The sequence below is a fragment of the Cebus imitator genome, unplaced genomic scaffold (assembly GCF_001604975.1).
Source record: "Cebus imitator isolate Cc_AM_T3 unplaced genomic scaffold, Cebus_imitator-1.0 Scaffold240, whole genome shotgun sequence".
Lineage (NCBI taxonomy): Eukaryota > Metazoa > Chordata > Mammalia > Primates > Cebidae > Cebus > Cebus imitator.
The window spans coordinates 426,341-439,852 of NW_016107555.1; the positions used below are offsets into that span (position 1 = coordinate 426,341).

General features: G+C 54.7%; 1 protein-coding gene across 2 annotated transcripts in view; it reads right to left on the reverse strand.

Moving 5' to 3' along the window:
* The window catches only part of KLHL21 (kelch like family member 21), a 15,527-nt gene extending 3,328 nt beyond the window's left edge, over window positions 1–12,199 (reverse strand). Inside the window, exons 1-5 of one of the 2 annotated variants that reach the window (XM_037727791.1) lie at window positions 11,519–12,199; window positions 10,906–11,337; window positions 8,197–8,602; window positions 4,517–4,589; window positions 278–465 (exon numbers count right to left, since the gene is read on the reverse strand). In XM_037727791.1, coding sequence (XP_037583719.1) covers window positions 463–465; window positions 4,517–4,589; window positions 8,197–8,602; window positions 10,906–11,337; window positions 11,519–12,101 — 1,497 coding nt within the window. In that variant the 5' untranslated portion in view covers window positions 12,102–12,199 and the 3' untranslated portion in view covers window positions 278–462. Of the gene's footprint in view, window positions 1–277; window positions 466–4,516; window positions 4,590–8,196; window positions 8,603–10,905; window positions 11,338–11,518 lie in introns of those variants that run through there. The other variant, XM_037727790.1, reaches the window with a different exon arrangement.
* Between the last annotated feature and the right edge of the window lie 1,313 nt (window positions 12,200–13,512).

Genomic DNA, 13,512 nt, shown 5'->3' on the forward strand with positions numbered 1-13,512 from the left:
ACGGGGTTTCACCATGTTGACCAGGATGGTCTTGATCTCTTGACCTCGTGATCCACCTGCCTCGGCCTCCCAAAGTGCTGAGATTACAGGCGTGAGCCACTGCGCCCGGCTTTTTTTTTTTTTTTTTATGGAACTGTTTCTCAGTGTGAAATGATTTTTAAATGTTGATTTTGCATCCTGCACTGGTACTGAATTCCTTTATCGTTGTACAGTTTCTTGAATCTTTTGGATTTTCCATATATAAGATTGTGTCGTCAGAAAATAGAAATAATCTCACTTCATTTCCAGTTCAGTTGCCTTTATTTCTTCGTCTTGCCTAACTGCTCTTGCTTGGACCTTCAGTACTATGTTGAAAAGAGAGGCTGGCCTCGGTGGCTCACGCCTGTAATCCGAACACGTTGGGTGGCCGGATCACCTGAGGTTGGGAGTTTCCAGGCTGACCAACATGGAGAAACCCTGTCTCTACTAAAACAAAAAACAAAACAAAACAAAAACAAAAACAAAATTAACTGGCGTGGTGGTGCATGGCTGTAATCTCAGCTAGTTGGGAGGCTGAGGCAGTAGAATCGCTTGAAGCTGGGAGGTGGAGGTTGTGGTGAGGTGAGATCACGCCACTGCACACCAGCTTGGGCAACAAGAGGAAAACTCCGTCTCAAACAACAACAAAAAAAAAAAAAAAAGAAAGAAAAAGGAGGCCGGGCAGAGTGGCTCACGCCTGTAATCCCAGCACTCTGAGAGGCCAAGGTGGGCGGATCATTTGAAGTCAGGAGTTTGGGACCAGCCTAGCCAACATGGGGAAACGCCCTCTCTCCTAAAAATATAAAAATTAGCCAGACATGATGGCAGCCGCCTGCAATCCCAGCTCCTCTGGAGGCTGAGGCAGGAGAATTGCTTGAACCCAGGATGTGGTTAGCCAAGATCTCCAAGATCGCGCCATTGCACTCCAACCTGGGAGACAGAAGCGAAGCTTTGTTTCAAAAAAAAAGAAAAAAGAGGCCGAGGGTGGTGGCTCCCGCCTGTTATCCCAGCACTTTGGGAGGCCAAAGTAGGCAGATACAAAATACAAAGGTATTAGCTGGACGTGGTGTCGGGTGCCTATAATCCCAGCTACTCAGGAGGCTGAGGCAGCAGAATTGCTTCAATCCAGGAGGCAGAGGTTGCAGTGAGCCAAGATTGCGCCACTGCACTCTAGCCTGGGTGACAAGAGCAAAATTCTGTCTCAAAAAAAGAAAAGAGTGCAAGGCGCGGTGGCTCATGCCTGTAATCCCAGCACATTGGGAAGCAGAGGTGGGTGGATCATAAGGTCAAGAGTTCGAGACCCGCCTGGCCAACATGGTGAAACCCATCTCTACTAAAAATACAAAAATTAGCTGTGCATAGTGGTGGGCGCCTATAATCCCAGCTACTCGGGAGGTTGAGGCAGGAGAATCACTTGAGCCTGGGTGGCGGAGGCTGCAGTGAGCCAAGACTGTGCCACTGCACTCTAGCCTGGGTGACAGAGCGAGACTCTGACTCAAAGAAAAGAAAAGAGGAGTGAGTCCGCTATTCTTCTTTTTCAAGACTGTTTTGGCTTTCTAGCACCTCTTGCAATTCCGTATGAATTTGAGCATCTGCTTTTTTGTTTTTGTGGAAAAGGCTGTTTCCATTTTGAAAGGATTGCATTGAGTCTATAAATTGCTTTCAGTGGTATTGATACTTCACAAAGTTAAGTCTTCCCATCCTTCCTTAAAATTACACAATCATGTGTTGCTTACTGGCAAGGATACATCCTGAGAAATTCATCCTTGTGTGAACATCCTAGAGTGCGCTACAAAAACCTAGGTGGTCTTAGCCTACGATATACTTAGTCTCTGGCAGAGCCTGTGCTCCCAGGATACAAACCTGTACAGCATGTTACTGTACTAAATACTGTAGGCAACTGTAGCACAGCATAAGTGTTTATATACATAAACACGTGTAACCCTAGGAAAGATACGTGTCAAGGCAGTGGCTCACACCTGTAATCCCTGCACTTTAAGAGGCCGAGGCAGGTGGACCAGTTGAGGTCAGGAGTTTGAGACCAACCTGGCCAATGTGGTGAAACCCCATCTCTACTAAAAATACTACTAAAAAAAAAAAATTAGCCAGGCATGGTGGTGAGAGCCTGTAACCCCAACTGCTTGGGAGGGTGAGGATGAGTGCTTGAACCTGGGAGATGGAGGTTGTAGTGAGCCGAGGTCACGGCACTGCGTGGGTGACAGAGTGAGACTCCATTCCCTCCCCACTCCCAAAAAAAAAGAAAAGGTAGAGTAAAATTCAATATAAGAGATAACAAATGGGACATGTAGGGCACCTACCATGAATGGAGCAAGCCTGCAGGGCTGGCGGTTGCTCTGGGTAAGTCGGTGGGTGAGTGGTAAAAAAAAATACAAAGGCTTGGTTATTGCTGCACCCTACTCCCTTTTTCTTTCTTTTTTTTGTGACAGAGTCTCACTGTGTCACCCAGGCTGGAGTGCAATGGTACAGCCTCCACTCACTACAACCTCTGCCTCCCAGGTTCAAGCAGTTTTTGTGCTTCAGTCTCCCGAGTAGCTGGGATTACAGATGCACACCACCCTACCCAGCTAATTTTTTTATTTTTGATAGAGATGGGGTTTCACCATGTTGTCTGGGTGGGTCTCCAACTCCCAGCCTCAAGTGATCTGCTTGCCTCCGCCTCCCAAAGTGCTGAGGTTACAGGTGTGAGCCACTGCGTCTGGCCGAATTTTTTCTACTTTCAATAGAGGTGGGGTTTCTCCATGTTGGTCAGGCTGGTCTCAAACACCCAACCTCAGGTGATCCGCCTGCCTTGGCCTCCCAAAGTGCTTGCTGGGGTTACAGGCATGAGCCACTGACCCTGCCCAGGTCTTTTTTTTTTTTTTTTTTTTTTTTGAGATGGAGTCTTGCTCTGTAGCCCAGGCTGGCGTGTAGCGGTGTCATCTCGGCTCACTGAACTTCCACCTCCTGGGTTCAAGTGATTCTCCTGCCTCGGCCCTCCAAGTAGCTGGGATTATAGATGTGCACCACCATGTGTGGCTAATTTTTGTATTTTTAATAGAGATGGGGTTTCACCTGGTTGGCCAGGCTAGTCTTGAACTCCTGACTTTGTGATCCGCCTGCCTCAGCCTCCCAAAGTGTTGGGATTACAGGCATGAGCCACAGCGCCCAGCCAAGTCTCTTAAATGTAAGGACGTTAACCTGTGAGGCTAGATGTCATGGAGTGTAGGGTTGGAAATGTTAAGACAGGAAAGAAGGCTATAGGCAGTGTGATATGTACCTAGGACTAAGACTGCTCACATGGCCAAATGGCACTGAGCCTTCCCTGTTACCATCACACTGCCAGGCTCAGCACCCCTCTTCTCAAGCCCAGAGCGAAGGAGTGGACCCTGGCTGTCCTATTCAGAACCCACAACAGGTGACAATAGAAGTATCCCCATAGTGGGTTCCTCAGGAACCTGCCGGGTGTGGTAGCTCACCCCTGTAATCCTAGCTCTTTGGGAACCCAGACAGGAGGGTCACTTGAGACCAGGAGTTTGAGACCAGCCTGGGCAACATAGCAAGACCCTGTCTCTACAAAAATTTTTTTTTTTTTTTTTTGAGATGGAGTTTCGTTCTTGTTACCCAGGCTGGAGTGCAATGGCGCAATCTCGGCTCACCGCAGCCTCCGCCTCCTGGGTTCAGGCAATTCTCCTGCCTCAGCCTCCTGAGTAGCTGGGATTACAGGCACGCGCCACCATGCCCAGCTAATTTTTTTGTATTTTTAGTAGAAACGGGGTTTCACCATGTTGACCAGGATGGTCTCGATCTCTTGACCTCGTGATCCACCCGTCTCGGCCTCCCAAAGTGCTGGGATTACAGGCGTGAGCCACCGCGCCCGGCTTCAAAAATTTTAAAAAAAATATCCTATTGCGTCTACATATGAGAAAAAAAAAAAAATAGCTGGGTGCGGCAGCACAGGCCTGTAGTCTCAGCTACTCAGGAGGCTAAGGTGGGAGGATCACCTGAGCCCAGGAGGTAGAGGCTGCGGTGAACCATGATTGCACAACTGCACTCCAGCCTGGGTGACAGAGCAAGACACTGTCAAAAATAAAAAGGCAGGGCACAGACCTCACGCTGACTGCTCCAGCCACACTGGCCGCTGGCATACCCAAGCACATGCCAGGACACCCTGCCGCAGGGCCTCTGTACCTGCTGTTCCTCTCTGGAACAGTTGTCCCCAGATGGCTGGATGCCCTCACTTCCTTCTGCTCTCTGGCTTATAGTTGACACTGAATAAATACTGGTCAAATGCATGCTAAGTTGTGTCATCCTGGGATGTTACTCAACCTCTGTGTCTCAGTGAGCCTCAAGTGCAAAACAAGGACAACAGCAGCCTTGTATTCACTGAGATGAGACCCACCCATCATGGTGGTGGATTCCAAACACTCATCATGATGACACTTGGGTTGCAAAATCAGGACCAGCCTGAGCTTCCAACGCTGGACTGCCTGAACATTACCTGATTCATGGCCGGGATCTTGTCCCATTGGTTCTTTGTCGGGTTGTACACGTCCACCTCGGCGGAGTCATCCCTGCAGAGGGGGCAGTGGAAGGACAACTGCTCAGAGCGAGGAGGAAACGCCCTCAGGTGCACAGGGCTGGAGCGGAATCTCCCCGAGTCACTGACTTCCCCAGTGATCTGGATCTTTCTGATGCCATCCAGCAGCTCCCTTTCCAGGTGGACTCCATCCCCAGCTCTTAGGGGCCAATTTTAGCCCCCTGTGCCCACCCAGCCAGGGCACCAGGGCTGGAACCCTTGCTCCCAAACTTGAAGATCAGGATTTTGAGGACCTGAAGCACCTTCAATGCCTCCCCATCACTCTGCACCAAGGTGGCTGTCCCCCTAGTATCAAGGCTACAGGAGCTCCCTTTAGATCTTAAAACAGGTTCCTGGCTTCACTGTGCATCCCCACATGCCCTGGAGCATTCCTTGCCACTGTCCCCAGTATCACTGGGAGCCCCCAACCCTGCCCTGTTCACTATGATGTTGAAGTGCCCCTCACTTTGGGATCAAGACCCCTTCAACTTCATTTGACAACCTTCTTTTTTCCACAGAAAAAGGCTCAAAGGCACAGCCTTGAAAAGCAAAAAAGATACAGGCCAGGCACTGTGGCTCACGTCTATAATTCCAGTGCTTTGGGAGGCTGAGGCAGGTGGAGTGCCTTAAGTCAGAAGTTAGAGACCAGCATGGCCAATATGGTAAAACCCTGTCTCTACTAAAAATATAAAAATTAGCAGGGTGTGGCGGTACGTGCCTGTAAGACTAGCTGCCTGGGAGGCTGAGGCAAGAGAATCACTTGAACCTGGGAGGCAGAGATTGCAGCGAGCTGAGTGTACTACACTCTAGCCTGGGTGACAGACTGAGTGACACTCTGTCTCTTAAAAAAAAAAAAAAAAAAAGTGCCGGCTTTGTGGCTCACGCCCATAATCCCAACACTTTGTAAGGCCAGGGCAGGTGAATCACCTGAGGCTGGGAGTTAGAGACCAGCCTGACCAAAATGGAGAAAATCCGTTCCTACTAAAAATACAATATTAGCTGGGCGTGGCGGCTCATGCCTGTAAAGAGAGGCTGAGGCAGGAGAATCACTTGAACCTGGGAGGCGGAGTTTGTAGTGAGCCAAGAATGCACCATTGCACTCCAGCCTGGGCAACAAGAGCAAAACTCCGTCTCAACAACAAAACAACAACAACAAAGTAACGCAAAGATACTACAAAACAAACAACAGTAGTTGTGGACCAGACACTCCAGTACAAAACCAGAAAACCAGCCCCAGATAATGCAGATAAGCAGCTGGCTGCATTCCAAGGAAACTTCATTCATGGACACTGACAGTTACATTCTGTGTAACTTGAAATGTTACTCTTGTCTTGATTTTTAGCCCCCATTTCAAAATGTCAAATCCACCCTCAGTTTGTGGGCCCTATGGGGGTGATGATGATCATTAAACACTGGAATCTGCTAGGCTGCCCTTTCTTTCCCCAGCAGAGACCTGCAAAACACAGCCTGGACGCTGGGCCGCACAGAGGTCGCCGGCATTCCCAGAGGGGGCTACTGGACCCCAGCCAAGGAGCCATCTTGTACCAGAACCAAGGAGAGGGAGGATCAGCTCATTCGTGGGTCACACAGACAACGGCCAAGGCTATGGCCTCCCCGAAGATGGCATGTACTAGACACAAGCTATTCAAAGACAGGTGGTGTTCTTGGGGGAGGGTTATGTGGCTCTTGAAGAGTCAAAGTGCACAGACAAGGTGGCACTGGGACAAATACCCCAAGAGGACCAGCCCCAAGCAGGGCCCCGGCAGGCCGAGCCTTCTCTTCCAGGCTCCAGCATCCTCTACTCAGGCTGAGCCTGGGCACCCCTCCTCTGGCACAGGCCACATTGGTAGAATGAACAGATGCAGCCTTTCCAGAGCACTGCCTCCTCCTACACGTGCAGGTGGCTTAGGAAACCCTGCTAAAGGCTAGAAGTGAACGGGGTGGGGGGTGCCAGACCCTTGTGCTTCCCTGTGGGAAGGTTAACTCAGCAGGCAGATCTCCCTGGGGCACATCATATCTTGCTCTAGGACAGATGGGGGAGGGGAGGAGGACTCTTAAAGGCACTGGGCCTGGAACCACTGCCTAGGAGCTGAAAAGAAGGTTCTAGCGCTCTGATAGGTTGTATTTATAGCCATCTCCACCCCCTCTTTGAAGACACCTTCACAACTTGGGGGAGGGAGAGCTGGGCAAAGGGTCAGACGATGTTTTATAATGGGACCAGAGCTGGCTCAGATTCCAGGGCTTTCTCAGAGCAAGACTGTTGGCCCCTGGCACGTGGAGGTGCCCAGCTACCTGCGTAACAATGCCACCCCTGTTCTTTTTGGTGCTCACCCCAAAAGCCTGGTAAGGATCCTCCTGTTTCGTGGGGTGGGGCAAAGGCCAAGGCTAAGGCCAATGCAGCTCTGGCAGTGAGAGGCACGGGGCCAAGGAGCAGGGAGCTCACATCCTCCAAGCTCCCTGTTCAAAGCCCCAGACCGAAAAGGCACAGTGGGGACTGTCATTCAGTTTTTCCCCTTCCCTCCTGGACCCAGAGCTTCAGGCAGACTCTAAGCTGGGAAGGAGCAACAAGGTGTGTGAAGACGCAGCGGAGTACAGCAGGCAGGGGCTGCCCTGTGCCATCATTGATGCCTACCAACCAGCTGGAGGCAGCATTTGGCTGTGACCAGACAGGTCATCAAGGCCAGTAGACACACGATGACCTGCAGGCTGCCTGTCTCTGCTCCACGCTGCCCAGACTACAGTCGGCTCTTCCCTCGAATAACCCAACTCCACCACCCTTAAAATCCTTTTATTAAGAAAATCTGGAGTTTTCCTTAAACTCAAAGGAATAGAACAAGCACTCTAGCTCAGAAAGACCTGGCCTGGCCAGATGTGGGGGCTCACGTCTGTAATCCCAACACTCTGGGAGGCAGGAAATGTGGGAGGATCATTTGAGGCCAGAATTTGAGACCAACCTGGGCAATATAGCGAGACCCTGTCTTCACAAAAAAATTAAAAATTAACCAGGTATGGTGGCACATGCCTGTGGTCCCAGCTACCTGGGAGGCTGGTGGAAGGATTGCTTGAGCCCAGGAGGTTGAAGCTGCAGTGGGCCATGACTGCACCACTGTACTCTAGCCTGGGTGACAGAGTGAGACTCCATTTCCAAAAAAAAAACAGCCCAGGAATGGTGGCTTATGCTGTAATCCCAGACTTTGGGAGGCCGATGCAGGTGGATGACATGAGGTCAGGAGTTCAAGGCCAGCCTGACCCACATGGTGAAACCCCATCTCTACTAAAAATACAAAAATTAGCTGGGCATGGTGGTGCACACCTGTAATCACAGCTACTTGGCAAGCTGAGGCAGGAGAATGGCTTGAACACGGGGGGCAGAAGTTGCAGTGAGCCAAGATCGTGCCATCGTACTCTAGCCTGGACAACAAAAGTAGAACTCTGTTTGCCTCAAAAAAAAAAAAAAAATACACAGAGACAGACCCAGCCTCTGAACCCAGCTAGGCCTCAGTTTCTCATCTGTAGAAAGGGGAGAGCAGCCATGATGTGGTTAGTGCAGGACCTGGTAAGAGATGCCAAACACACAGTGTGGCTCGGCACCTGCAACTCACCTGACAAAGTACATGAGTCCATTCAGAGTCACAGTCTTGGGGGCGAAGGACCAGGGCGGGAGCTGGCCACAGTCCACCAGCGACCACAGGTCAGTGTTGGGGTCATAGCACTGCATCACCATGGTCTCCTTGCCGGCCAGGGAGCCGATGGCATAGAGCCGGCCGCGGCAGGCGGTGGTGGAGCAGTTGTCCATGGGATAGGTCATGGGCTGCAGGGCCTCCCAGGAGTCGGTGGTGTGGTCATAGCGCTCAGTGCTGTCAGCAGCCACCACGTACAGCAGTCCATCCAGCACAGAGGAGCTGTGGTACTCGCGGGCCTTCAGCATGGGTGCCACCTCCGTCCACTCATTCACGCTTGAGTTGTACCTCCACACGCAGTCATAGAGCCGGGAGCCATCGGACCCACCTGCCAGGGTGCATGACGGGCAGGTTCAGCCCACTCGAGGCGAGTCACCCCTCTGCACCCTCCTGAACTTCCGAGAGGGCCTCTCCCTTGGGAGGAATTTTAATGTCACTGGGCTTCACCTCAGACACACGTCCTCTCCCCAAAGCCGAGGCCACATGCTGTGGCTAAGACAGAGCACATGCTGAGCACTGCCAACGAGACAACCACCGCCAATCCTCTACCAAAGGTCCCGGGTGCAATGCCGAAGAATCTGGCAGCCTCCTCTGGACACCTCAGCTGACCAGAGCACCCGGCCGTGGAACAGCTCTGCTGAGGAGCCACAGAGCATGTCTGCAGGGTGCACAGGAACTTGCTCACTAAGTCCTAGGGTTCCTGGGCACCCTCCAAACAAGGTTCTGCCAGGACTAGAAGAGCAGAAGCCCACATCCTCCTATAAGCAAGAGACCTAACAACATACAGCCCACTTCTTGATTCTGGTACAGGTTACAAAGCTGTGTTTTGTTTAGGAAAATCCATCAAGCTGCGTTTAGTACAATTTGTATACTCTTCCGCCTGAATTACTTTTTTTTTTTTTTTTGATGCAGTCTTGCTGCCACCCAGGCTGGAAGGCAGTGGCATGATCCCAGCTCACTGCAACCTCCACCTCCTGGGCTCAAGCAATCCTCCCACCTCAGCCTCCCGAGTAGGTGGTACACACTGCCACACTGGGCTAATTTATGTATTTTTTGTTGAGACGGGGTTTTGCCATGCTGCCCAGGCCAGTCTTAAACTCCTGAGCTCAAGAGATCCACCCACCTTGATCTCCCAAAGTGCTGGGATTACTGATGTGAGCTACTGCACCCGGCCCTCTATTTTGAATTTCAATAAAAATGCTACTAGGTGTAATCATAAATTACACCAGGTCTATCAGGGCTGTTAGAAACCCCAGAACATGAAGGAACCCCAAGAATCCTGGGGCTGCACCCCTTGGCCTCCCAGACTGGCGCCACCAGGACTGAGCAGACAGGACATTCTGTCTCACAGCCCTGAGCTCTAAAGGAAGAGCAAGTTCTTGTTCTTAGGAAGTGCACTCTGCCGGCCTCCTCCCTTCCATGGAGCTGTGTGAAAGGCAGCTGAATGGAATGACCCAACCACCTGCCTAAACCCAGGGGATTAACTGCTCTGCTGAGACATTTATGGAAGGGTGTGCAGAAAGCTGGGGCGAGTCTGACTAGTTCTGGGAAGCAATTCTCTGCTCGAAGACATTGGTCAGACTTTGGGGAGAGGGGAGGGACACAGTCTCCGGTCAGCTTGGGGACAACCTCAGATTGGAAAGAGGAACCGACTCTGGCAGATTCCAGCAGAGGCTGGACTCGGAGCTGCAGGGCAAGGGAGCTGTGTCCACAGAGCCCAGCAACTGTCCCATTTGACAGCTCAGAGTCCCACTGGAACTCAGGGCACGTCCCAGAGTAGGCTCTCTGGCGAACATGCAAGGCTGGGCACAGCAGCTGTGACATCCCAGTCCCCACCTCCTTGCCTGATAACTGCCTCACATGCCTGCTTGGTGGGTTCTTTCCTTATATAGCAGTTACAGAAACCGCCCTTCCTCACCCCGGGGAAGGAGGTAGCCTAGTGTTTAAACTGGGATTTATCTTCAATAAAAACTGCAGGAGAAGCCCAAACCCAGGCGGCCTGGGACCCGCCTACCATGACTCGGCAGTGTTTTGGGGCTTGTGCCAAACAACTGAAGAAAATCTCTAACATGTGACCATGTTTACAGTCTCTGGGGAGGTCAGCCTAAACACCATGTGACCACAGTACAGCGCCTAGGTGCAAACCCAAGGGAACCGTGTCACCGGTGACAAAGAGTGAGTCAGGGGGCCGGGGTGGCTGAGCAGGGAGGGCGACATTCCCCTGCTGGGGGAGAACAGATGCCTCACCACCGGGCGTCAGCCTCCTGCCTGTCCCTAGATTCCTTAAGGAGAAAAAGAAAACAGCCATTGTGCGGAGTGAATGCCCCAGTATCTTCCAACCAAGTGGGGAGGCACCTTCGGGGCACGGAGTTGGCTCAGCCCGGCGCCCCGGCCGCACGGGTCACAGAGACTCACAAGCAATTACTTGTCCCGGCTCACACAAGGGGCGATACTTTCCAAGGATGATACTTGAAAAGTATCGCCCAGAGAAATGCAGTCACCCGGGCCCCAGCTTGGACTCAGGTGCGGCCCTAAGATTCCAGGCTCTGTGCGTTTCTCCTGCGGGTAGCCAGGCTCCCGCACCGGTGAGGCTCCACCTCAGAGAGCCTGCCCAGCCCTCGGCCCACTCACCCGTCACGTAGATGTCATTGCCCAGCGCCACGATGCTGTAACCCCCGCCTAGGTGGTCTGGGAATTCGGCTAGGTAGCGCCACTGGCCCGTCTGCGGGTTGTAGCAGTCGACAGTGACCAGCTCGTCGCAGTCCTGGTCGCAGCCTCCCACGAGCACGAGGATCTCGGCGAGGCCAGTGGAGGGGCGAGGACGCATTCGGGGGCAGGGCCCGCGGTCGTGGCGGTCATAGCGCGCTGCCTGGAAGTCGCGCGCCTCGCGCAGGAGGCGCAGGCAGGGAGGGCAGCGCGCCACCAGCGGCTCAGCCTCGACGTGTGCCAGCAGGTAGAAGCGTCGCACGAAGGGCAGGCGCACGGCCTCCAGCAGCTGCGGCCAGTGTGCGGCGCGGCGCGGCGGGTCGGCGCGGACCCAGCGCAGCGCCAGCTGGTAGTCCCGCAGGTAGCGCAGCAAGCGTGCCAGCGGCAGCCGCTCCAGCTGCTCCGCGCCCAGCTCGCCCACGTGGCGCAGGATGAAGCGCTGCGCCGNCCAGCAGGTAGAAGCGTCGCACGAAGGGCAGGCGCACGGCCTCCAGCAGCTGCGGCCAGTGTGCGGCGCGGCGCGGCGGGTCGGCGCGGACCCAGGGCACGCACAGCCCGTCGTCCCGCAGGTAGCGCAGCAAGCGTGCCAGCGGCAGCCGCTCCAGCTGCTCCGCGCCCAGCTCGCCCACGTGGCGCAGGATGAAGCGCTGCGCCGCGCTCGCCAACCCCGCGCAGCTGAAGGCCTCGGCGAAGTCCTGCATGTCCAGGCAGTTAGCCAGGTCCAGCTGCTGCTGCAGGAAGGCGCCGCAAGCCTCCTTCACGGCCGGGAACTGCAGCAGGTCGGCGGCGCGCAGCAGCGGCTCGGCGTTGTCGCCGCTCACGGCCACGCGGCCCGTGTAGCTGAAGTCCAGCAGCAGCTGTAGCATGTCGGGCGGTACTCCGTGCAGGCGCACCCGCTCGGCGCGGCTCTCGCGCAGCTGCCCGGCGAACATGGCGCGGAAGTAGGGGCTGGCGGCGGCCAGCACAGCGCGGTGCGCCGGGAAGTCGCGCCCGCCTGCCGCCTCCAGGGTCACGTCCAGGAACTTGCGCTCGGCGCGGAGCTGGCTCAGGCCGCGCAGCAGGCTGAGGGCGTGCGCGGGGTCCGAGAAGGGCAGCACGGCCAGGGGCGCCGGCCGCTCCATGGCGCTTTCGCTCGAGACTCGGAGACACCGCGGCCGGGGCCTGCGGAGAGACGCGGCGCGCCTGGTACCGCTGCTATAAATAGGGCGGGGCGCCGCGGCCCCTTGGGGAGCGGGACTGGCAGGGAGAGGCGGGGCGTCGCCGACACCACCCCCTTAACTCCTCCGTGCCCGGCGCCACCGCCCCGAGCGCGGGCTTGCCTGCCCCCCACGCGGCGCCCGCCCCCGGCTCCGCAGGGTGAATCACCGCGGTCCTCGCCGCGGTCCCTCCCTCCGCCCTTCCGGGTCTCCCCGCGGACTCCCGTGCCGGGGACGGCGAGTGACAAGTGCCAGCTCCGTGGGCAGCCCAGCCGCGCGCCGGGACCGGGCTCCTCCCGGGGTTGCCTATGACCCATCCGGCCCGGCCACTGAACCCAACCCGGGGGAGGCGAGCTCGGCCCTGAAACCGAAGCCACCCCTCCTTTCGCGCCAGACTTCCCAAGGGCGCCGGCCCAGGTCCCGGGGCGGCTGGGTACAATGGCTTTTTGTTTTGCTTTTTGAGTTCCACTGGTTTCAAGGGTTGCTAGTTAACCCTGTCACCGGATACAAAGGATAGGCTTTTTACCATTCTGAACCAAAGCAAGAACGCGTATCAAGTTTTTCGGTGACGTTTTTTCTTAGCGCATTTATAAGCGATCCGGAGCCGGATTCCAGGAGTCGGCCCCACTCCTGTGTTCCTGCAGGAGCTTCTAACTCAGCCATAGTGGCGTTCACTTTAGTTGGCTTCAGGCGTAGTTACAGTTTCCGAGCCTGCAGCGACGCTGCGGGCTCCTGGGCTGCCCGTCCCAGGGGCTCCCGGGCCTCCCTGCAGCAGCTGCTCAGACTCCATGAGGGGGCCCTGGGGGGTCAGAGAGCGAGGGCTCAAAGTCAGATGGGAGACCGCCTTGAAACTAGGAGATGACGCCACTCAGCACAGTCTGGTCCACTTGTACTGAGATGCGGGAATGGTGAAAAGAGAAATTACCCTTATTTTAGTTCCAATAGACACAGCACCACTTTGAATGTCACTGTAGGGAAAAAAGAGCCCTCCCTTGGTTTTTCAGAGGAAGGCAGGCTTTGGTGAGTTTTAAGAGACCCCCTCCTTCACTTCCAGGACTGCTGCTTTGTACGGGACACTTGGGTTTGTGCTATTTTCCAGCCCCCGCTACACCTGGTGGGGCCTTTGAGAACGCATTCCTGAGAAAGGAGCCCGCCCACGTGGGTCCCAGGACAGGCTGGGCACCAGGACAGGCTGGGCACATGGAAGCTGGCCGTCATTCCCTGGTGCCAGGGAGGTCTAGGTCCCGGAGCCCTTCCAGAAGACATTTTGTTTTTATTCCACCTCTGAAATGAGAACCGCAGGTTTTCTCTTCTGCTTGAGAGTTTTACGACATTT